Genomic DNA, 25,937 nt, shown 5'->3' on the forward strand with positions numbered 1-25,937 from the left:
ATTTTGTTTCCTATAGACTTTTGGTTGTCTCAGCTTCTAATCTTTTCTACTTGTTATAGCTGTTTTCTATGGTATCTAGTTTGCTATATATACCTAAGGAATTTTTATCCTCCCACATATTTTTTTTTAGTTTGCAGTCACTTTGATTAGATTTGTAAGATACAGAACTAACACATCTTTACCAACATTTGTTAAATACATTGCATTCTTGGTTAAGAGTCTTATCATCCCTATTACACATATCTGATTCTTAGACATCATCTTAGCCATCAGTTCACATCTCAAATCAATTTTTCTCTTCTGCATCACTTGAGAGTGGGCAGCGTTAGGAAAAAAACCCCAATGTCCATGCCACTTTGATCTTCAATTTCCTATCCAAGACATCATATTCTTTGGCCATGCATTTTAAGTTTCTTCTGGTGCGTATCATTTGTGTTCACATAAATCACCAGAGGTGGGTAATAGTCATTTGGTTAAATCGGGCTTGGGAGGCTATCTTTTATATCTTGGATACATACCTCAGGAAGACAACAGATCTTTATTGTTGTTATGAGGTTGTCAGGTAGCTACCTTGGTATCTCTGAGCAGGGAGTCACCAACTACCACTTTCTCTTTTTTTGTGCTCCTTATTATTATTTGGAATGTACTTCCTCCGTAGAGAAGCCAGCTCCCTCCTTTTTGTTTTTTCCAGAAATAACTTCAGATTTATTTTTCCCTTTGACATACAGGGAGATAGCTGTCAAATGGTTTAAAATCCAGCCAGGGGGGTTTGAAGTGATTGAGTACAACCTCTCAACCAGCTACCAGACACTTTGCTTGAACAGTTCCTTTCAGTGATGGCTAGTTCATTTCCCCTTTCGTTTTGACTGCTGATAGTGACTTTTTCTCCTATGTGTGTCACAACTTTTATACTTTAATACTTAAAAAACAAAATAGTAATTACTTCAATTATCTTAGCTTAGATTCCACTGTTTGGAATAATTATCTCTCTCCCATAATTTCTTTACCTCCCTGTATCCAACCAGTTAAGGCTGGCAACATATGTGTAACTTCAGTTTAGTATGAGTAAAGTTAAAAATGAAAGTAAAACAAACACACTGTGCTACTCCTTGCCTAGGGACCAGCCACTCCAGCTTATTACCCTTAATACCCAGGGTAAGATATGGTATACTACCCTGCTCCCCGCTCCCCATCCGCATTCTTCTGTGCTGGAGTACCTCAGTTCATGAAATATTGGGGAGGGAGAGGACATGGCTATTATCCCTCAAGGACAGAGGAGAGTAGAGAAGCAAAGCCTCTTGAAAATCATGCAGACCCTAGCCAAATGTTAGGAAGGACACAGCATAGCTGTTCTCAGTTCTCAGCAAGTTCTGGACAGCAGATGATTGTGATGGCTTCTTCTTCTTCTAAGGCCAATTTGTTATCACTTCAGATGCACCAAGAGGTCTCAAAAGGAGTAAATTATAGCCATGCTCTTTTTAGAGTATCCTCTGTAGTAGGTGATATGGGAGGTATTACTTCTACACAGACAACTACCACCTCCCCACACAGGGAAATTCCAGAATTTATCTCAACTAGTACCTTACCCTCTCTGAATTATCTGGGCCTTTGGGAAATCCAGAGAGGGTGAGACAATGGAAAAAAATTCCTTTGGATTAAGTTTAAAATCTTGGGAAAAAAAACAAGCTGGAATTAAAAGTTGCAAAAAACAAGTTCAGGAAGAAGTAATGAAGAAAATTATCAATATGGGGAACATAATGTAAAATCTAAATGAATCAAGAGAACGAATCCAAAACAGACTATTTCAGTGGAAAATAGAGGTATTGCCACTGCAGATTAATTGGAGAAAATAACAAGAGCAGAAATCACTGAATTATCCAAAGAATTGGAAAACATGAGGAATTAAGTGATGGACCTGGAAGATAGGTTAAGATTCATGAATCTCAAGTTAATATAAGGTCCACTACCCAAATTGGACTCAAGACTCAAGTTCAACTTTAGAAGTTATTCATGATTAATAACATCTGTGGCTTCTGCTTTCACCCAGATATTCCTTTGGGCATCTCAGGGTCTGGCTTGTTTTGGCTCACCTTTAGGTAGAGTCCCTGAAAGCAAAATGTTTCCAATCTACATTTCAACATAAAGTAGTTAAAACAGTCAAGGGCAGAGAAGGGACTGGTTACCAGTCCATCAGACAGTTCTTATTGCCTTTATCAAAAAAAAGAATAAGAATAGTCACAGTCCAACTTCCTGATGAGGGCTGTTTATTATTACGCTTCCTTCAGAATGGTTTGGTCTTAGTTTCTGCTGAAGTTTGCAGCAACAATATGTGAAGCATTAAGAGAAGTCCTAGTGTCGTTGAATTGATAGAGACCTCAGTGAAGGGCTTATTCTGTATTGAGTGTTTTCTTGCTTCCCCTGGAATCTGATCACTTCCCTCACTGCTGCTCGCATCACCACTTCCATAGCTTGATTTCTTTCAGCTCCCACATTCACAGCTTTGTGGCCTCTACCCAGTCCTGACCAATCATGGCAACTTTTGTAGTGTCCTTACTTTCCCTTAGTGCTTGTCTGAAGACTGTCTCCATTGTCTTCAAAAGGCCTCTAGAGGAAAGTGACTTTTATTTTCGTCTTTGTATCCCCAATCTATAGGATGGTGCCTGGCACAAGTGAGTAATTAATAAATGCTTGTTGAGTTGAATTGAGTTGCCCCAAAAGGTTTTCCTTTCCCATAATAAGTTTAGCATCACTTGCTCTCTTGCAATGATTTGCTGCTACTCTCCTATGCCCCCACCTCTATACTTGCCATGCACTCTCTACACCAAGTGTTGGAGTTCTTTGAAAAATGTTCTTTGGATGCTTTTTTTTTTTTGCACCGCCATCACTTTCCAATAACAGAATCCCATTTCCCCCAACAGAATCCTCTCTTATGCCAAAGAATTATTAAACAAAATAAGCCAATGTAGTAATTATATTTGCAACAGTCTATACCTATATAGTCTATATTACTTTATCAAAAGGAGAGATATGTGTTCCATCATCAGTTCCCTGAAACCAAGAATAAACATTGTTTTCATATGTTATAGTTCTTTTAGAATGAAATTATCTAGGCCAACATACTTTGGGGCTGCATTTAAGACACTTTTAATTATACCAATAGCACTGTTTATGGGCACATAAAAGGTTAGCTAAAGTGATCAAAACCCAACTTGGCTCTTCTAAATCAAAGGTCCCCTGTTCTTACTCCCTGCCACGTTTAGAGAAATTCAATTTCATTTACCTCTCCTTTACCACAGGGTACATGTAGTATTTCCCCATACTCCTCCCCTTCAGTTAGCATCTTCCACTGAGGCTTTTTTAGGCTGAAAGAAAATGCTCATTGCCTTTTCCATGTACCTTGTGACTTTTGTCATTCCCTCTGGTGACTAAGCTCATGAAAGTTCTAGAACCAGAGAACAAGGAAGAGGAGGGGCAAAACCAGCTTTTCTCTTGATGGCATATGCTTAGTTTAGAAGAATCTATAATATTGGAAGTCAGACTGGTTTTTCTCACTTTTCAGTTTACATTACAGTTTACATTCTATTGCATTATTACATTATATACATTATATATATTACATATATACATACATCTATTATATTACTTTACAGTTCACATTCTAGCCTTTTCATCATTGCTGAATCATCTTGTGAAATTCATAGTATTTTCTTTTTTTCCCATTTTTAAAAACATTTTTATTTTAAAGTTTTGAGTTCCAAATTCTATCCCTCCTTTCCCCCCTCCTCTCCCCTGTCCCTGAGATGGTAAGTGATCAAATATAGGTTATACATGTGCAGTTATCATAGTATTTTCTTACACATGAATTGCTTCATCTTGGCTACTTGTAATATTCTTTTACATGGAAGCTCTAGAACTTCATGACCCCATTTCTAGGTGATTGAAATTTCTCATTCCTTTATGTTGGCATCCTAAAGCCTATATTGATTTGCATGCTACCTTGTGTTTTCAGTACTTCTGAACAATTTTCTTGTAAGGTTTTCTAGAATATGGTATTCAGACTTTGTAATTTTTTTCTGGAATACCAATCATTCTCAGATAGTCTTGCTGAGCTCTGTCCTTTAGTGCTTGTTTTATCTTGTAGTGATCTGAAGGTCTTTTCTAGTTTTGCCTTTTATAAAAAATATTCCTCTGTTGTTTGTTCTTTTGACACTGAATTCTTTATTTCTTCCTGTGCCATTCCACTCAGAATCTGCTGTTTCATTGAAACTTTCCATTTTCTTTTCTTTCATTAGTTCTCATGTCAGTCTTCTGAATTCTTCTCTCAGCAGTTTTATTGCCAGTTTTACAGATGTCAGAGCTTCCTTTATGTAAACCACCATATGGGTTATTGGCTTTGCCGCCTTCTAACATTGCTGGGGCAGCCAGAGTCCAGGGTTAGTATAGTCTTACTCTTTCATTGCAGAGATTATACATGGATTTCCTTTGCCCCATAATATTTATTTGTTTTTTGTTATATTAGCGCTTTTTTATTTATTCATTTCTTTAGTCATTCTGTTAGTTTTACTGTGAAGTTTTTCTTTTTAGAGTTTCCTTCTGTCCCATCTTTTTGCACTGTTCTTTTATTTTATTTGGTGCCTTTACCCCTGTTTTAAGGTGATACAAAGAAGCTGCTTAGTTACAAACACTCAGCTATTTGGCTGGAGCTTTCTTTAGAATGGTTTTATTAAGTTTATTTAGGTTAATAACAGAAAGGGTAAGAGTAAGAAAGTGTATATTCACTTCCAATAGAATGAATAGGAAAAACAACCCTAACAGTTGTAAAGATATGTAAATGGAAAAAACTCTCCAATTTAAAAAACTAGGAGAAAAAGGAATAATAGATTAGGTCCCAAATATAGAGTGGAAAACCATTTTTTATCACTGAAACAATGGAAAGAGATTATTAAGAGACATAGTGAGTTTGATTATTCACAAATAAAAATGATTTCATACAGCAAAAAGAAATACCTCTAATATTAAAGAAAACAAATGAACTAGAGAAATATTTAGTCAAAATATTTATTAAAATAAAGAGTTGTTCTAACCACCAGAATCCATATGAAATCATTACATAGCTTTAAAATTGGTGATGTATGTATTCCACAATGAATCAGTAGTCAATGGAAATTAAGGGACAATTTTCAAAGGAGAAAATATAAACTGCCTAACCATGTGGAGAGATGCTCAGATTCCCTAATAATCAGGGAAATTCAAATCAAGGAAACTTTATACTCAACTAGAATGGGAAAAAATAGCAAACAATTATGAAATTTAATATTTATGTTTCTATGCAGAAGCAGATGTTTGAATACATTGTTAATGTGAACAGAGGCTAGTCCAATCTGACAATTCATAATGAATATAATAATGGTCATAAAACAGATCACACCTTTTAACTCTTAGTGGAACTTTACCATAGAGAGAATAAAGGAGATAGCATTTAGGGCTTGATATAGCCTGGGGACAGTTTTAGTGCAGCTCTATAGCTACAGTATATTAGGGTCCAGAATCTGGGAGGAAGATCAAAGATGCCCTTTCTTCCAAAATGAGCTTTTGTACAGCACAAGATATATTGGAAAGAGCCATGGACATGAAGTCAAAAGACCTGTGTTTGTGGCTTAGCCACAGCTCTGTGACATTGCACAGGTCACTCAGTTCTTAGCTTTAGGTTCCTCATTGGTTAATGTGGGTAATGTACCTGTATCATCTACCTCACAAGGAATGTTGGAAGATTCAGCTATGATGATATATGTGGAAATGCTTTTTAAACTTTAAGGCATGATGATATACGGTAGAACTGGGGTATTCAAGCCTGGTGAAGAAAAGACTTAAGGGGGAATATGATAGCTGTCTTCAAGTATTTGAAGGGCTGTCACATGAAAGGGATTAGATTTGTTTTGTTTGGCCTCAAAGCACAGAACAAGGAACAGTTAAGGAGAAGAAGCAAAAAAGCAAAGTTAAGTATGGTGTAAGGAAAAACTTTCTAATAATAGAGCTCTCAAGGACTGGAGGCAGCAGGTTATCCATCACTCGGGGATTCAGATAAAGGTAGGATGGCTCCTTGTTAGGCATGTTGTAGTTGGGATTCATCTGCAGGTATGGATTGGACTAGATGGTTGCTGAGATCTCTTCCAGATCTCAAATTCTGTGATTCTATAGTATGATTTTCTGTCACTCAGGGTTGTACAGTAGTTGTGGCGAGTATGGATTTAGCCCCAAGTAAAGATGCCCTAGGTACTAGGGCTTTCTTATTTAAATGGTATGGAATTATGCCTGGAATAATGAAAGGAAACCAAGGGATACAATATGTTATAGGCACAAGAACTTTGTAACATAGTCCTACCATCAGTTGCTAGACATTTGGAGACTAAATCTCAAGTGAAAGAGAAAGTATTAGATAATTCAAGCTGTAAACTAACTTTCATTTCTCTCTCAAGGTAATTAGGGTGAAAGTGAGTTTAAATTGCTAATTTTGAAGTTACAATGAAGTGGAAAATAAAATGATTATTAGTTGGGGGGGGAAGGTAAAGGAAGAAGTTTTGCCCTGTGTCCTAGGCACCAAAGATCATATGAATACTTGGACTCCCTTCCGTATGGGAAGTGCACGACAGATGATCTCACCCTAGAAAAAGCAGTAATGCTAACAAAACCTGTGCTAATGCGGTATTTAATGCTTTAGAAAAAAAGTTTTACATCTCTTATCTCAGCTAATTCTCACAACGACCCTTTGAAGTAGGCAAGGAAATTATTGTTATCCCCATTTTATGTGTAATAAAATTGAGGCACTCAAAGATTTAGTCATTTGCCCAAAGTGATCCTGCTAGTTAGCTGCAGTGTTCAGGCCTCCTGAGTCCTGGCCTGTGCTCTTTGTACTATATCTCCTGTTCCAACTCTATTGCATTACTTCTCTATTCAAAAAATAATATGACAGTTACAGAAGAGCATGGTGGGGGGGTGTCCTGCCTCCTAATTCTCATGTGATTTGAGTAAAGGTAATTTGGGAATCCCTCATCTGTCCCATTGAATTTGATTAATACACTTGTTCTCCCTTTTTCCTCCAGCACATGGAGCCATGGTTACGGTCAGCAAAAGACCATGAACGTGAAAGAGCTACAGTCAGCGTGTCTCAAATGCTGGGATGCCTATCTAGACATCTCAACCTGCAAGTAAGCCACCCTTGAATTAGGGAGTGAAGTGGGTCAGAAACCATCCTACCTCTGAGAAAATTTAGTAGGATTGTACTAGCTTCTTTATTTTTCTAACAGAAAAGATAAACAAGCTATCCTGTATCCTTATTTGTCCACTGAAATGATACACAAACTGTATCACTTCCTTTTTTCCTCTATTCCAAGGCATAAAAAGAAGTGACCCTTTGGACTCAAGTGATTAGCCCATTTCTTCTGACTCTAATAATTGAGCTCCCTTCCTAAATTTATATTTGACTGTTCTGAATAGAGCTGTCTTCTCTACCTTTCATCTTGGCTGCAGTTTAGGGAAGACAGATCTTTCTTGAGACTCTTCCCATCCATTTAAATCCCTTTCCATTCAATGGAATCTTCAGAGTTTCTTATCAAGGGAGTATTTTGGAAACAGACTAGAAGCACAGCTCAGTACCTTTGCCTCTTGGGACTAGACTAAAATGTAGATTCGGTGTAAAGCTTTAGATTCTTTCCTATAGGCCCCCAAAGAACTATGTTTCCCATTTTTCTATGACCACCCCAAAAAGGGCCCTGGATATGAGCCCCTGTGAAGTATTGCCTTTCTGGGGGGTGGGAAGCAATGACATGGGAATGGCCTATAGGGTCACAGCCCCTGAAGCACACCTGACAGACCTGAGAGACAGCATAGTAAAATGGAAAGAACACTGGCTTGGGAGTTTGAAGATCCACATTCAAATCCTAGATCTGCTGCTTACTAGCTGTATGACCTTGTGTAAGCTACTCAGCTCCTCTGGAACTCAGTTTCCTCATCTGGAAAATGGGGAGATTGGACTCAATGATCTCTAAGGTCCTCTCTAGCTCTAAATCCTATGGATATTCCCATGACCAAAATCCTCACCTTCTAGGAAAGCAGGCAGTCAAACTCAGGCAATTTAGCTAAGGAGCAAGTTAGTATTATAAACCTAGACCAGGAAGCAAGGCCCAAGTGATTAGCGAGAGTGATGTTAGTAAGGGAGTGAAATGCTCATCTTAGGTCAGGAGTTCCTTGTTTTCATACTGCCTGCTGGGTGTGGGTGACTCTGGGTCCACAGTTGTTAATTATAGTCAAACAGAGAGAGGTCAGAAGGCTGCTAACAAAACCTGCCCTTCATTAGGGTAGAATCATGACAACTCTAATGTAAAGTTTGAAGTATAGTACCAGGAGAGCAAGTCCAAAGAGAGCTGGTGGTGCTAACTCATTCATTTCTCTTTTCCCTCCTAATTAGCCCCCTCTGCAGTTTCAAAAACTGGGGAACCTGGTGGCTCTGATGGCCCTGCTTTGTGGGGACCCGGTGGAGGAAGTGGCTCAAGAGGCTGCAGAGGGCACCCACTACCTGCTCCACATCACCCTGAGGCTGAAGTGTAAGTAAACACCTAAACCCTGCAGGACCTCAGTGGTTTCTTCTTTAGGCAATAATAAGCTACTTCTCCCCACCGTCATTCTTTCCATTGCAGAAAGCTTTAAAAAAACCAAAACTGGACAAGAGAAGGACAGGCAAGTCATACAGTCCCTGGGTAGAGACCAAGCAATGCAGCCACAGGCTGAGAGAGTCTAAGCCACCAGAGTCTACATGCCAGCTAGCAAGATGGTTCGATGGGCCAAACTTCTCTATATGACAATATGTTACAGTAGAAAGAATGCTGGATTCAACGTCAGAATGCCTGTATTTGAATCCCAGCTTTGACACTAGGTACTTTGTGACCCTAGGCAAAAACCACCTATAGTAATATTTTCCTTACCTGCTTCTCAGGGCTGTTATAAGGAAAGTGTTTTATATATCTTAGAAGGCTCTAGAAATATGGGTTGTTGTTATTCAATTCAACGGGTATTTATTAAGCACCTACTGTGTGTATAAGCTCTTTTTAAATAGATTATTTCATTCATTATATTTGGGTACAGTAGCATCTAGCACATTGCAAGAAACAGTAGACACTTAATAAAAGCTAATTGTCATTGTCAAATGATTGTCCAGGTCTGTGCTGGATACTGGGGATAAAAAGACAAATATCAACAGTCCCTACCCTTAAGGAGCTTATTTGTTTTAGGAAATGAAGACCCACATTTACACAGAAAAGTAAATAGGGACTCTATACAAGAGAAATTCAAAGTCCTTTGTGGGCAGGGAGAAGCAGTGGTGCCTGGGGTGGAGCAGGAGGTGGAGATCCAGAAGGGCTTAGTGAGGAAGGCAGCATTTGAGCTATGCCTTGAAGGTAGCGAGGGCACCCAAGAGGCATGAGAGAGAGTGCACCACTCATGGGGGAGCGTCTGTACGAAAGAAGAGATGCAAGAAGGAGAATTTTGGGACCCGAAAATGAGCATTGGTTGGGCTGGAGAGTATTTGAGAGGGGGTAAAATGTGAAATCAGCATAATCATACAGTTTGGAACAAGATTGTGGAGGGTTTTTAAATGCCAAATGGAGTAGTCTGTATTTTATCTGAGAGGCAGTAGTAAAATTGCTGGAATGTATGTGGCCACAGTGCACAGTGCACATCAGCAGTGCAACAGGAGTCACTGCATCCTGGGACTCTCTGCTAATCAGCAGGGTACTAACCTAGATGATTGTGTTGGCCAAACTTGGGACAGAAACAAATAGAAGAGGTAGTATCCACTCTGTTCTGTTTAGAGCAAGTCTTCAGTCTGGAATCCCTCCTCTTCCTATACATTGTCATCTTATGCCCCTCTTGTCCCAAACCAGCCTCCTTCTGCCCCATGTACACACATCCTCCATCTTTCCTATTGATATTTTTCTCTTTAAAACTTCCTGCTAGGATAGTTTGTCTCTTAGTCTACAAGTAACCATCGGTAGCCCGATTTATCTGTGAACAGTTGCCAATCTGTCGCTGCCTCAGGGAAGCTGGCAGACAATTGCATGTATTTTCAGGCAAAAATAAAATCATAGTTATAAAAACACTGTAAATTGGGCATGGAGATACTAATATTCAGTTGCAGATTAGATGAAGATCTTCAGTCACTGGACACTAATTTATAAAATCTTCAGAAAAGAAGCAAAGATGAAAGTGTGCAACATATTCCATGTATTTTTCAGGTATCACTAATGACAAAAAGAATCACCAGAGTTTAAAAGAAGCAGTGAAAAAATGTAAAGAATTCCTAGAAATTTGCAGCATCAAACAGTTCTACAGCAACCCCTTCAAAATTGCAAAGGTAATTGACGTGATTCTGGAAGGCAGGTGCTTGGTTTCTCTCAACACTCCGCATAGATCTGGCCTAGTCTGCTTGGTTAGTTAGAAGATGGTGTGAAGGAGGCCAAGATCACAGGTTGGATCCCTGCTCATGGAAAACTGCATAGGAATGAACCATGCAATTCTTCTCTCACAGATTGCACCCCTAACCCCATGCAATTGTGTGTCATTTGTATTGGCAAAAGCATGGCCTCGTCACTAAGAGAATGGATGACAGAATGTAGAAAACTTAGTACAATCACAGAATCATCACATCACCAAGTCTGAAAGCTGAGAGACTTCACAGGCCATCAAGACCAACTTGTACCTAAGTAAAAATCCCTCCTAAGCAATCCTAAATATCCAGCCTTTGCTACTGGGAAAATAAGTATTTCCTAAGAATAGATCGTACTGAAATTATATCAAAAGTAGATCATGTTTCCTTAATGAAGGTGAGTAGTTTCTCTTTGTACAGTGGTATGTATTAGAGAATAAATAATATGTAACTATGATGGATTACAGATATTACCCTAAATAGAGTAATGATCTATTAGTCTGCTCCTAAAAAAAAATGTATGTGTTGTTAAAAGTCTTGGAAATGTTTACCTAAAAGCTAATAGCAAAGAGTTATAGATGGGTCTAAAGCAAAGATTCTTAACCTAGGACTCCTGGACCTTAAAGAAATACATGAATATTTTTCAGAGGATCTGAGAACTTGGATGGGAAAAAAAATTCATGTCTTTATTTTTGTTACAATCTAACTGAAATTTAGTATTTACTCTAGTTATTTGAAAACATTATTCTGTAAAGCGTCCATAGATTTCACCAAAAAACCAAAGGGTTCCATGACACACAAAAAAGTTAAGAACCCTTGATCTGCAGAAAGAATTATTTGAATATTATAGAAGCTCTTCTCTTCCCACCTCTTCCCACTTGGCCTATAAATATTCTCATCTTTTTCAAGGTCAAAGATTCAAAGTTTTTGGATTGACTTAATATGACTTGACTTGAATGATTTGAGGCACAGTGGTGGTACAGAAGGATTTGATATAGTACTTTGTCTAAATCTAAGCCTTCTTTTCTCCAAGTCATCTCTCTAGCCTCTAGGGTATCAGTAATTGCACCTTGTTAGACAGCTGGGTGTGGTGGAAAGCCCACTAGTCTGAGAGTCAGAAGATCCAAGTTTGAATCTCAGGTCAAACACATGTGATCCTGAGCAGGTCACTTCATCTCTGTTTCTTAGTTTTCTCATCTTTAAAAATGCATGTCATAAAGCCTATACACCTACTCCAGGGTCCTTGTGATGGAAACACTTTGTACAACTTATGTAGCAGTGTAGGAATCAAGGATGGAATCACCTTCATTTATGTCACACTTTATGCTTCTTAAGATGCTTTAGACATGCATCATCTCATTCTATCCTCACAATAAACCTGCGAGGTAGGTGGGGCAGATATTACTGTATCCATGGATCCCTAAAAGGTCCTTGGATCCTAAGTTAAGGATCTTTGCTTAAGCCCACCTGTTATTTCCTTGTTGTTATTTATTAATTAGAGCCTACATTACTAAGACCTTTAACAATTTTTTACAGATGAAGAATCTGAAGTTCGGAGAGAATAAGTGATTTGCCCAACTTTGCAGAGCTAGTTAATGGCAGAGACAGATGGAGCTAGAGGCCCAGGATACTGGCTCTTGGTTTGGGGCTCTTTTATACCAGACCCTACTTCTGAGAGTTCATTTCTCTTAATGTGTTTCAGGTCTTTGAAGTTTTTCTCAGTCCAAATGAACTTGGTCATTTTATAGTGACTACCTTGGATGGGCTGAAAAATCTGAAACGTCCTTGTACTCAACAATCAGCAGGAGAGTTGCTGGTGACATTGGTTAAAAGTGCTGAAACACGATTTGAGAAGGTGAGAGATTCATGAGAACTAACCTCCTGTATCAGAAATGTGGGGAACAAACCTATTGCTTAGTTGCCTAGGTCAGTTTTAAAGCTTATGGTTACATTTGAAGCTAGGCTGTTAAACCTTATCTTAGAGGATACAGTGCAGCTGCTAGAGGGACCCTGGCCCAGAACTTTACTCAGGCTGTACCAGTGTCTAAGCTTTCTTTATTTCATTTAGTAAGTAGGCATTTGTTGAGCTGAGTATTTACTATGTGCATAGTGAGAGAAATACAAAAGAGATTTAAGACGGGGGCCTTACCCTTCAGTAATTTATAGCCTCATTGGGAGAAAAAAATTAACTCGCATAATATGTTATCACATATTTGCATAAAAGATAGGATAAAGGAATATCCCATTTTCAGTCTTGTCTGTTGCCTTAGAGAGTCCCTCTCTTAGTTCTAGAGGCCACAAGAATGGCACTAAAATCCAGTCACACACAGTAGCAAGGTTGTAGTTGCTTACTGTTTTCATCTCAGGTATCAGACATCATAGGAGCTATTTGCGTCCGGCTGCCCGTCATCAGTCAACCTAATGCCCGCCAACAGGCCTTGAGCATTGTGAGCCTGTTCATCTCCAGGCCCAAGTATACAGATGTGGTGCTCAACCACCTATTGTTTCATCCAATTCCATTTGACAGGCAAAGGAGATCTCCAAGGACCTCTACTTGATCCTTAGGATCACATCAGGATTTTGATGGGTGGTAGGAATAGAAACAATTTAGTAAAGAAACTTAGCTGTTCCTATATTCTTGACAAATTTTATATACACATATTCATATATATATATATATAGTATAAAATATACATATATACATGTACTGTTAAATAGTTTGTATATTGATAGTTCCTGGAATTCTGCTCCTCTGTATTCTCAACTATTTTCAGTATTGACCATGTCTGTATGTTGAATGCTATATTTTGGAGGGAGAAATACTATATTCTTATGAGAGGCAGCATTGGTTGGTAGATAAAGAACTGGCTTTGGAACCAGGAAGACCTTTGCTCAAATGCTGCTTCATATGTACTGGCCATGTGACCCCAGCAGATCACTTTATCTTTTAATACTCTAGGCAACTCTCTAAGACTATAAATTCATTAGCAGAAGGAGTTTCCTCATCCATAAGTTCTTTATGTTCTTTATATGAAATCATAGGTCCAGTCCTTATCTCTAACTCTACACTCTTTGGCAATGTCAAGACCATTAGAAAGCCTAATTCACCAGTCTGGGCTTAGAGTACTGTGTAATGTGTACAAATTCGCTACCCAAGGTACCACAAGTTTACGGTAGCAGCTGGTAAGCTGAATGGTAGGGCACTTCTTTCCTCTGCTAATGGCTAGTTTCTCCTCATAGTGCAGTTGTTCTAAGCTCTATCTCTAGCTCTTTTGGCAGCTGCAACTCTGTCTGTAGTGTCCTCCCTCACCAATTCACATGTTTTTTTAAAAAATTAATTTATTTTTAGTCTTCAACATTCACTTCCACAAGGTTTTGAGTTCCAAATTTTCTCCCCATCTCGTCCCTCCCCCACCCCAAGATGGCATGCATTCTGAATACCCCTTCCCCTGATCTGCCTTCTCTTCTATCTCTCCCCCCTCCCTTTTCTTATCCCCTTCCCATTCTATTTTCTTGTAGAGTAGGATAGACTTCTGTACCCCATTTCCTGTATTTCTTATTTCCCAGTTGCATGTGAAAACATTTTTTTTAAAACATGTGTTTCTAAAACTTTGAGTTCCAAATTTTCACCCCATCTCCCCCCTTCCCCCACCCCAAGATGGCATGCATTCTGAATACCCCTAACCTGTCCTCCCTTCTATCTCTCCCCCTCTTCTCTTATCCCCTTCCCCTTCAATTTTCGTGTAGGGGAGGATAGATTTCTATACCCCATTTCCTGTATATCTTATTTCCCAGTTGCATGTAAAAACAAATTTTTTTTAACTTTTGTTTTTAAAATTTTGGGTTCAAAATTTTCTCCCTTCCTCCCTCCACACCCACCCTCATTGAGAAGGCAAGCAACTCAGTATAGGTTATACATGTGTAGTCATGCAAAACACTTCCATGGTAGTCATGTTGTGAAAAACTAAGTATATTTCACTTCATCCTATCCTGCCCCCCATTTATTCTATTCTCTCTTTTGACCCTGTCCTTCCTCAGAAGTGTTTGCTTCTGATTACCCCCCCCCCAATCTGCCCTCCCCTCTATCATCCTCCTGCTCTCTTATCCCCTTCCCCCCCTATTTTCTGTAGAGTAAGACAGATTTCCATACCCAATTGAGTGTGTATGTTATTCCCTCCTTAAGCCAAATCCTGTGAGAATAAGATTCACTCATTCCCTCTCACCTTCCCCCATTTCCCCTCCACTATAAAAGCTTTTTCTTGTCTGTCTTATGTGTGATAATTTATTCCATTCTACCTCTCAATCCACATGTTTTTTAAAAGGTCTGTGCCTCCTCAAGTCCCTGGAGGCTTCCCTGTTTTAGTAGATTCCCTCATTTTCTTCCTGAAGCATTCTCAGCAAATTGACAAGCAAACCACAGACTAAAAAAAAAAGGCACTTACTTATGGCTCGAATTAATCCATTTTCTAAGAGCACCTCATCTGTTCTCTGTAGAAATAACTCAAGAATTCAGAGAAGTTGGCTTGTTGTAGGTAATTAATAATGGTGAGCAGAGAGATTTCTTCATTTCATTCTAGAAGTGGCATTTTTTTCCCTGCCACATACACTTTCAGATATCTCTTCCATATTTTCCCATTAGTAGTCAAGCTTAGTATTCTGTCTGAGATGTCTTAGAATATTTTTTTAGGCAAGGAATACGCTATAATTTTTGCACTAATCAAGTTTGTCAAGTGAACAATACAATTTGGGAACAGCAGGGGCCCAGGAAACCAAAGATGCCCACATATTTACAGAAGAGATTTCAAGATGACTGTGTAGGTGGCTCTTCCATTTCCTCCTTGGCTCTTCCCATGTCTCCCTGGTCATGATTTCCTCCTCTCCCCCACCTCCCACAGCTTTTGAGTCAACAGTGCTGGTACTCAATCAAGAAAGAAACAAGCAAAAAAAGATATCGGTCTGGGTGAGGTGGGAAAGCTCAACCCATATGACTTACTATTAAGAAAATTTGCTGAGATCCATATAAGGATGAAGAGAATAATTCCAATCTCTATGCCTAATGAGGTAGATAGCTCACCGGCTCTAACAAGGTGGGTTTTCTCATGTCCTGGGGAACTGAACTGAGACCAATGACTTTTGCCATAATGAGGCTTCCCAGCAGACAACATGATGGGGTTTTTTTAGCTCCTTGAATCATTGTTTTCCCTCTGTCTAAGGTCTTTGGGATATTTTCAGACATTTGTCTGAGTTGTGGAGGACTCTTGATGTTGACTTGCCCAACACTACTTGGATTCTGTGGAGACTGCTGCGGAAGCTTCAGGAGTGTCACACTGGGTATTAGGAAAAGATGGACTATGTAGCTGTGGCGGTAACCCATCTTATGTCCTTTCCCATCTTCAGTAGAGTTCTCTCTGTTATAGACAGGGGTGTCTGGAAAGCAGGCACAAAGATTGAAGGAGTTCTCCCTTTTATAGCTCTTATCTACTTTTATATCCCACGGATTGAGCCCACTGTGCTGTACTGAGTGCTATGTGGGGGAAAGGAGCAAGGGGAACAGGGAAGGAAGTGGAGGGAGGAAGGTGAATGGCTTGTGAAAAGACTTACCAGTTTGGTACAGCTACCTTCTCGACCCATCTTCATTCCTAGCTTATGCCTCTAATCCTCATGCCAAATGTGTCTGCTTCCTAGCATATATTTCTAGTGATCCAGAGAAGTGAGTCAATGAGTCAACAAGCATTTATTAAGTTCTTATTATTTGACAGGCACTATACTAAGTGCCAGGGATACAAAGAAAGGTAAAAACAAAGTCCCTGCCCTTAAGAAGCTCACATTCTAAGACAACATGTAAACAACCACATATATACAAGATACATGCGGTGTAAATGGGAGGGAAAAGAAAAAGAGAAGAGGAAAAGCTGGATTCAGATACTAACCTGGGATGCTTTGAAGTTGCTAAAAAGTGTTGGGATAGATTTCAACCCTTAAAAAAAAAGGTGGCTAGGTGGGATGTCATTTTCTTCTTTATCTTCCCTTCTCCCTTCTCCCTCTTCCCTCTTCCTCTCAAGGCCTTCTTGTTCAGCAACTCTAAACTCAGATAGTGATTCTTGGAGGCTCCCTGTGGTAATGCCATGCAGAAAGAGCACTGAATTGGAAATGAAGAGACCTGGGGGTTAGACCCAGCTCTGCCATCATTGAATTGTATGACCTTAAGCAGTTCACTTCTTCTCCATGCACTTTGTCTCATCTGCAAGGAGGGGTTGGACTAGGGCATATTTCAGGACCCTCTTGGCTCTGATATTTAACAAATTCTATCATCAGTAATGTACAGCATGGGTTCAAGTGCACCTCCACCAAAGAGCAATTTTCTCATTTCTTTTGCTTATGTTGATAAGGTTCTCTTATACCAGTAAGACAAGGGGTTAAGGTAAGATGTGCTGGTGTGAAGAAAAGTGAAATGGGAACTTAGCACTAGGGTGGGCAGGTATTATGTGTATCTTTCTGTTTCTTTCAGGCAACCGATGCTCTTTATGAGGTATTTGTGGGAAATAAGCTCTGAGCAGCAATGTGTTGACTTTTCCCGCAACTCCTCATGGCCCTCCTCATTCAGGTCCATCACAGCATTGGCCTTACAATGTCAGATATCACTATCCCAAATGGTGTGTATACCAAGGAAGAAGTGACTTCCACCTCTACCCCTTTGAGGTACTGCTAGTTATAATACTCATGCTTAAAGTTAATGAGACAGAGAGAAAATAAGAGGGTCACTAGACACTCTCATTGACTTCCTGTAGCATTTTGTTGGTAGCTAGGCCTGACCAAGAGGTACCAAGCAAGCTCTCTGCAAAAGAGTGGGACAACAAGAGAAGTATCAGAGTATGTCCGGCAGGTTGTCTGTGACAACCTTAGTAGGCAAAAAGAAGTGCCCAAGGTTAATACTGAGATGTAGACAATATTACTTCCATGGTGCTGTTCTTTATTTTATTTTTGCCTCATGGCTTTTCATCCTTTTATATATAGGGCTGGTGGGAACTCCTTTGGGTGTCCTTGGTGTATCATTTTGCCTTCTTTCAGGAAAGGTGCTGTGAGAAGAAGCAGCGTGATAATGCAAAGTTCACACTTGACTAAGCAAGACTCAGAAAGCATGGCTTCTAGTCCTGACTTTCCCACTTATTGGCAATGAGACCTCACTCTAACCAATTACCCACTCTGGGCCTCAGTTACCTCCTCTTGGACTAGACGATTTCTCGTGTCCTTTCCAAATCTAATATTTTATTTTAAGTCCTTATTACAAGTATAAGAAGTGGGACAGTTTAGCAGTTTTAGAAAGTAGTAGGTATTGTTCATCCTTCAGAGCACCCATATTATAGTCACCAATCCTGTCTTCTACCTATGCCTCCCCTAAAGAAAATTAATTGGATTTCCAAATGCTAGGAAGTAGGAGTGTAAGGTCTTCCCGGGCAATATTACCCATTTGGGTTTCTTGCACATTAAGGGAATTTTAATGGAGCTGAAATGAAGAGAAATACAATTATATATTCTCTGGTTCACAATTATTGTTAGGGCTTGTACTCATCCCTCAGTGGTGAGACCAGAGCATGGAGCTTAGGTTGTATAAATGTGATTTTTCTGTGAGGAAAACATTGGATCCATTCATTTCTGGCATTGGTTTCATTTAGCTTTGCCATGCAAGCTACCAAGACCCTCCTCCTAAGAACAGCATGTCGGTATGAATTTGATGCCATGGAAAAGAAAAAAGGATGGAAGCTTCTAGAAGGAGAAAATTTTCATCTTGAAGGAGTGTCTCTTCTTGCCCAGTAAGACATCAGTGTTTCATTATTAGTCATGGTACTTTTCTTAGCCTAGCCTCCTAAAGAAATTAATAGTATGTGGCCTGTGGGAAGACCTCCACAAAGCGAGCAGGGCAAATACTGATAATTCTAAGCCACCAGGCAGATTTTGCAGGAATTCAGGCCACTGTCACACCCTCCTTAGACCTTTATCCCATGCAGAAAGTTCAGATTACCTGAAGGGCCCCTGTGCAGTGGCTCCAGTTAACCCCTGGGCAAGTCCCATTCTGACATAGGATTATCATACCAATCCTCTTCTTTACAGTGCTTTATTGGAAAACCATGATATCCTTGCTCATAAGGTCTTATACTTGCTAATTCCTTTACTTAATCGAGGGAATGAGAAACATAGACTTACATCTGCAGCCTTCTTTGTTGAGGTAAGAATCATTCTTTAGAAGTAGGGTACAGAAGGGATGTAAGACAATAAGTTCCCTCCCAGGCTGTGCCCCAGAAATAATGCTGGGTGAGTTCTCCATTCTATCTTGGATATTCAGGGGTGGGATGAAAAAAATTAGTAATTTACCAGTAGAAGCTTCATGAGCTTCATACAGACTTGTAATCTCAAAGTGTATGATTGAGGGTGGGGGTGGGGGTGGTGTTTTCTCTCCAGTGAATAGCAAGTTTTCTAATCATTTTGCTATTATCACTCAACATGTAGCTTTTCCAGAGTCCACTGGCCAAGAGGCTTCCTAGCAGATATACCATCACTCGATTAGAAGAATGGCTGCACCATGAAAATCAGCAATTCAGAGTCCTCAGCCTGAAAGGAATAGACAACCTTCTCTGTCATCATCAAGGAAAGGTGAGAGAGAGGTCCCAGAACTACTGATAACCTTTTTTTTTTAAAATTGTGTTTATATCACTGTCACTTCCCAATTCTCCCCAGAGAACCTTCCCTTGTAATAAAAAAAACTATAGAATTACTGATTTTAAAGCATATATAAAGTATATACCAACCTCTTATTACCAGGTATAATAAACAACCGTTGAATACTCTCAGGTGCCTCACATACCTAAAATCGTGAAACTTGTGCTAATAGTATACTCATCATAAATATCATTATTATCAGCTCACAAAACAAATTAAACAGACAGTATTTCTGCCCTCCAGTAGCTTACAATCTAAGAGAGAAGTCAATGAGGCAGAGATATAGCAATATATTCCATCCTGATCAGACCTGGCCATTGGGTTAGGAATAGCCTTAGGGGCTTTAAAGGATGCCTTGGGAACCTTGTCTCTATCTCTTTCTCCATACCTGGTATTGTTTCCTGTTGGAAATCAAACCACTAGGCACTAAAGAAGGACTAGGGTAAATAACTTTTGCTAAAACAATCTGAGATGAAATATATATTATATTGACTTTTGCAAGTAAGGTTCTAATTGAATTCTTTTTGGGTATGCAGGAGGAAGCTATCAAGGGCATGATACCAGTCTTCTTAGCAGTTTAAGTGAAACAGATGAAAGGATTGTTTTATTGTCCATCAATATACTCCGAAATCTCCTTAATTCCATGGACTTTACTACACTCAAAACTACCATGCAGGCCCTATTCTCCCTATTTAGTGATGTAAGACAAAGAAGGGAAGGGAAAACTTTACAAAGTATGGAGTACTTTAAAAATATATATGTGTATATATATATATATGTATATATATATATGTATACACACATGGATATATATGTATACATGTATGTATTATGTATGCATACATAAGTATGTGTATGGTGATTAGAGTTGTTAATAATGCTAATTTGTTACGTTTGTAAGATGTTTATCATTTTCAGAGCATTCTTGTATCCATGTCTAACTTGATGCTGAAGATATACATATGAGCTAGTTAGGATAAGCATTATTGTTTTCATTTTATATGTGAGAAAATTGAGGCACCACAAAGTCAAGTGGCTTGCTCAGGTCACAGAGTAAGTTGTATGCAGAGCCAGGACTAAAATCTAGTTCTTCTGGCCTCTTGTCTGGTGTTCTTTCTCAACAACAGACTCCCTTACAGGATGGGGAAGGAGGACATGTTGAAAGGAAGATTGAGTTTACTTTCAAAAACTGATTGGTGAATTTGAATGTGCTAAAGCTGGGTGCTTGGCTTGCAGAAAGATAACATGAATAGGGTATATGTATATTTGTTATTCCACGTCAGTTATAAACTGACAGATAGAAAGGGCTCCATTGCTCATATGCAGGCAGTGGCCAAATATTTCCATCTCCTGTGTCTTATTGATCCTTACCCATCTTAGATTTCCTTCCTTCTGCCAAGTAATTTCAAGATAATAATTATGCAGAATTATTAAATGATTTGTCTAGGTGAGCAATTTATCTGAGTTCAGTTTAATCCAACCTAATTTAGTCCAATTCAAGAAATATTTAATAATGGTTTAATAATGGTTTTTGAATGCAGAGCACTATACTAGGGAGACACACACACAAAGTTTAGATAAGATAGGATCTCTGCTCTCATGGAGCTTATTGCCCTGTAGGAGAATGAAGCATACACATAGATAATGCAAATTAACACTGACAGGTGCATTAGAGAGATGCAAAGCAAAGTGCTGCGTGAGGTCTGAAGGGAAAGGTCATTACCAATGAGTGTAGGAGGGCAGAATTTAGGCAAGGCTTCATAAAGGAGGTGACATTTCAGTTGGCTTAGAAAGGTTGGGGTAGAAATTCAGTAGAGGAATAGGAAGGAGTATATTTAAGGAATTGTATGAGTAAAAAAATAAAGACAGAAAATGTGACACATTTAAGGGACAGAAGGTAGATTAGTTTCGCTGGAGTGTAGAGTACACAACAAGTGTTATAAAATAAGGCCAAGAGTTTAAAGTGACACAAGGAATGGAGGTCCTTGAATATGACAGAGTATTTTCAGCTTTACCTAGTAGGCAATAGGGAGCTACTGAAGATATTTGAGCAAGAGAGTGGTAACAGATTATTGCCACACTACAAGAGTGATTATGTTTAACTGAGTCTCTTTTTGGGCACCTCCTTCCTAGGCTAGACCAAATATTCATCTTTTGGCTATGAACCTCTTTGGAGACTCCATTAAGGTGGCGAAACGCAAGGATAAAAAGGACATAGAGGGCCAAATTCTAGAGAGCTTGATTCCATTGCTTCTCCATTTGCAGGATGAAGATGATGCTGTTGCTGAGGTAAGAGCCATTGCCATTTTCTCCCATCCATGTAGTAAGCAAATCATAGAGATTTCTGGGGGATTTCTTCCTGAGGTCAGGCTGTCAGTTTGGAAACTTGTCTTAAACAGTGGGGCCAGATTTGCCATTTCTATACTGGCTTCTGTCCTATCACCTCCTGCCACTAATTTGTCAGCAAATCAAGGATTAAGGATGAGCCTTTTTGGGTGGGGAGAGCTATTTGCTAAAGTGGGAGGAGGGCTATGGCAGAGATCTGGGCATCAGAACTAGAAGAAGAGATGAAATGGAACTTGGGGGGGGGAGTATTAGTCAAAATGAGGAATAAGATGGGTTATGAGACAAAAGGAAAATCAGAAATTCTAGGTGACATAAGATGTTGGGGTGAAATCTTTAAGGGTACAATGCATAATGAAGGCTTTTCTGGGTCCATTGGGCTAGTAGGGAGGAGGACCATTTGCTCAGTTTTGTTGCGGGGACTGTAATTTAAACATATGCCATTTAGGGCAGGAGGGAATGGAAAATGGTCAGCAGATTGACTACTCAGAGCACATGCTTGTGCACAATAATAAGCATGTCAGAAGTGTGCTTATTAACAGGTCAACTAGGCATTTATTTTCTGCCCAAGGTATGCATGCTAACCTAGGATGTAGCTCTTGAGAACACCAACTTTTGGTACCACTTCTTTGGGAAAAGGATCTTCCCGCCCAGGTACCTACCAGGTACCTAGTAGCTTCAGTAGGGCTGCCAAATCTTACTTTGTTTATTTTATAATAGATGTTTGTTCCCAATTTCAACTCTTCACAGGAGAGCTGTAGGGTTCTTACTATATGTTGCCAGTTCTTAAAATGGAAGCTGCCACAAGAAGTGTACAATAAAGATCCTTGGCACAGCAATTCTTCTGGAATAGGAGTAGTCTGCAAATTCTTTGTAAGTGAATGGTAGTGCCATGGTGAATTCTTTGGTGTAATGGCTTTTCATAATGGAGAAGAATGGGATAACTGGACATTTCCTGCTCCTTCCTGTTTCATTGGCTGTTATCATTGGATCTCTGATCTGTAGTTTCAGGGTGACTAAATTCAATTCCACCTTCCATTTACCCCTATCCCTAGAAAATGACTATGGAACAGATTTCTAACTCTACTAGTTTATCTTAATGGTTACACTGTCAAGCACACAACAGGTGCTTGTTTGTTGGTTTGAATTAAATGTGATATATTAGCTTTGAAACCATCTCTAAACTGTTCCCTGGATCTAATGAAGTGGATTGTTTCACCAGCTGACAGAAGGTGCTGTAACAATGTGGGCCACTAAGGTAGTGTGAGACAATTCAACCTATTCAGCCTGACATGAACATCACTATTGCTGCCAATACCCCTCCAGCTCTTGTTCTGGGACATGTATCTTCTCTCCACAAACTTAAGAAAGCTTCTGATGATTGTTGTCAGATCTAGGTTTGGACTCAGGATAGCCTTAAGGAAACCCACATCAGAGCCATGACTAGAGTAGGATAATCTGGGGTGTCCCCTTGGGAAAATTTAAAGGGTACTAACAAAACGATCCCAAACGTGTGCCTTTTTTCCCTGTAATGTAAGATGGTGGTAGCAGTGGCCTTCTCTGGGCTGCCTTATCACTTTAAAGCAGCTTAGAACCTTCACATTTTATTCTTTCTCTTCCTGCCCCCTAACTCTTCTGCTCTAGATACATAAATTGATAGTTATAGCCTTGCCCAGAATTATCCTAGGAGGTCTGTACTTGGAGCTAGTTTGATCCTGCTAGGAAGTTCCTTCGACTAAGCCAGCCTCCTCCAGAGATCCTCTAGATTATTGCTTAAAGTAGGCCCAGTGTAGTCTACTTAGCATAGTTAGATACTGGAGGGACCCCATAGGGTATATCCCAAGGCAAACTCACAAGAAGCTAGAGTGAAGTCTACTGGCTTAAGTACTTTGGTTGGATGTTGTACTTTTGACCTGTTACTAAGTCGATATGACAATATATCAATGCTAAATATAGCAATACTAAATATAGTAGCAAGTGCAAGACAATTGGTTTAAATGTCTTATCTGGGTTGATTTGTAAGCTCCATGAGGACAGTTAACATGTCTTCTATGTAATATCTACTTTGTATGATCTATTTCCTACTCCTTAATGTAGGTCTGTTGGTACTTTTTTCTGTTTAAGTAGAATGTAGCCTTTCACACATTATATATTTCTAAATTATATCCTAACTTTGGAAGTGAACTAGAAAGTAAACTCATGTAAACTCTTATAAACTACCGTGTCTATGACATAAACCCCAAGGATATCACCTTGAGCAGAAAAGTATCCTAGGAAGAAGAGGAAGAATTAGAGAATGAACGTTATTTTGTTTAGAAAAAAAATGGTAGTGTTCTCACTCCTTCCAATCCTCCATCCCTTACTCTGTGTCTGCCATTAAACTTGCAAGGATGATGTGCCGAAGAATTTTGACTGCCAAACTGGCCATGGCTGAGATGCAGCAGAATTCAGACAAGGTAAAGACATGGCTTGAAGAGAAAGAAAATGGGAAGTTTCCAGTCTTTAAGACTATGGAATTTAAAAGTCAAGTGCTTGTTGGAATAAACTACTTTATTAAGATTCATGTTGATGAAGAATTTATACATATGTGATTCCAAGTCTAGCATTCTATCCACCAGGCAACCTAAAGTCTTCACATACTTGAAGGGCTGGCACATAGAAGACAGCCTAATTTTGTCTGGACCTAGATAGCAGAACTAGGATCAATCAATCAATGATTTATTAAGCCTCTACTTCTTCGCTCTGTAATTCTAGGAAAGTCACTTATACTGCTTGTCTCGTTTATAACAGCACCCACCTCCCCAGGGTTGCTGTGAGGATAAAATGAGATATATGTAAAATGCTTTGCAAACCTACATAAATGTTAGTTATTATACTTTAATAATAAAGAGCTCTGGACTTGGGGAGAAAAAGAAAAAGAAAAAATTGGTGTTGCTTAATAAATGAAAATAAATGAATGAAATTAGTCAGTGATATCCCTGAGATTCTCAGAGTAAGATACGATTTGCTTTGTTCATATTTACATTCAAGCTATAGCTAAGAAATGTGAGAGGCCCTACCTATATCTCTTCCGCAGGATGGTATATGGATAGTCTGAGGTTTGTTCATTCATTAATAGTCATTCATTTGTTCATTTGAATATAGTGGCACCGTGCTGGCAGCTGTGAGGGATACAAAGAAGTACAAGACACAAATTCTGCCTGTATTCACAAAAAGTTAAATATGAATGTCAAGTTAAATAAATGATTAAGTGCCAAATAATTGGGATAGACAAAAAAGTATTACAGAGGTTCAGAGAAGGGAGAGATTGTTGTAGCCATCAAGAAAAAAAGCTTTGTAGTACAGGAGGAAAGACTTTAGCTGGACCTTCAAGGATAGGTGGAGCAAAATGGAGAGAGCATTTCAGGGCATCATGAACAAAGATGTGGAGATCTGTTATTTTGTGTTTAGAGATTTGTTATTATTTATCAAGTACTATCATATTAACCACACATGTACCATAGTCTGTGCCCTTGGGAAGCAGCAATGAGGTTTATAAATATTGCATCTGTATTGACACCACTTATTATGCCTTTTCTTCCCCTCCCCTTTGCCCCCCAGGAACAAAAATGTAGGGGGAAATGTAACATTATGATGCAGACCATAAAGTATACCCAAAACCATCAAGTCCATTTAAGAAGGGCAGCAGTACTCTTTACAGGTGACAAAAAAATCATCTTATTTTATTTTATTTCTATAGTTAATTTAATTCATTCATTCACCCAACAAGCATTTATTAAGGATATGTGTGGCACTATGGTAGGTGTTGGGATACAAAGACAAGTGAGGTAGCCCCTGCTTTCAAGGAGCTTCCATTCTGTTGGGAGTGGGGGGGGGAGGAGGAGAGAGAGGAAACTTGACTAATAAGTCAGTATAAAATATACACAAAATGCTTTCAGGGAGGAGAGTACTACTGATGCTGAGAATAAGGAGAGGCCTTGTAGGAGGTGGTATTTGAACTAAGGCATTCTAAGAAGCAGAGATGAGGACAGAGTACATCTTCCCAAACTTTCCCTATGTTTTCTGTTATTCCTATCCCTGAAGATAATTACTATGGAAGAGACTTCTGGGAGAAAGAAAACTGGGTTTCTTGTGGCTAACTACCAGATCCTAAGATGCCAGTTCTAAGAACCTGCTTAGTTATCTCAAACTGCTTAGTTTCATTATCTGTAAACTGTTTAGTTTTCCAAAAGAGAGAAATGCTTTACCATCTACTTCCAAGAGCACAAAGCCAAATAAATGATTTGTTTGTTTTTCTCCTACATCTAGGGCTCTTAGCTAAGTACACAGACCACTGTCAACTCCGTATAAAGGGCACTGAGTGGATAGAGGATGGTAGGTGATAATCCTTGAGAGTTTGGAG

General features: G+C 39.2%; 1 protein-coding gene across 1 annotated transcript in view; it reads left to right on the forward strand.

Moving 5' to 3' along the window:
• The window catches only part of MROH8 (maestro heat like repeat family member 8), a 62,050-nt gene that overhangs the window by 31,375 nt on the left and 4,738 nt on the right, over positions 1 to 25,937 (forward strand). The window contains 14 exon segments of the mRNA XM_078150225.1: positions 7,101 to 7,205; positions 8,465 to 8,600; positions 10,287 to 10,405; positions 12,180 to 12,332; positions 12,844 to 13,004; positions 15,710 to 15,842; positions 16,986 to 17,176; positions 18,151 to 18,288; positions 18,587 to 18,701; positions 18,983 to 19,126; positions 21,326 to 21,481; positions 22,286 to 22,408; positions 25,136 to 25,235; positions 25,844 to 25,909. Of these exon segments, the coding sequence (XP_078006351.1) occupies positions 7,101 to 7,205; positions 8,465 to 8,600; positions 10,287 to 10,405; positions 12,180 to 12,332; positions 12,844 to 13,004; positions 15,710 to 15,842; positions 16,986 to 17,176; positions 18,151 to 18,288; positions 18,587 to 18,701; positions 18,983 to 19,126; positions 21,326 to 21,481; positions 22,286 to 22,408; positions 25,136 to 25,235; positions 25,844 to 25,909 (1,840 nt within the window).

Source organism: Phascolarctos cinereus, unplaced genomic scaffold (assembly GCF_003287225.1).
Source record: "Phascolarctos cinereus isolate Bilbo 61053 unplaced genomic scaffold, phaCin_HiC Scaffold_2;HRSCAF=192, whole genome shotgun sequence".
In the NCBI taxonomy this organism is placed as follows: domain Eukaryota; kingdom Metazoa; phylum Chordata; class Mammalia; order Diprotodontia; family Phascolarctidae; genus Phascolarctos; species Phascolarctos cinereus.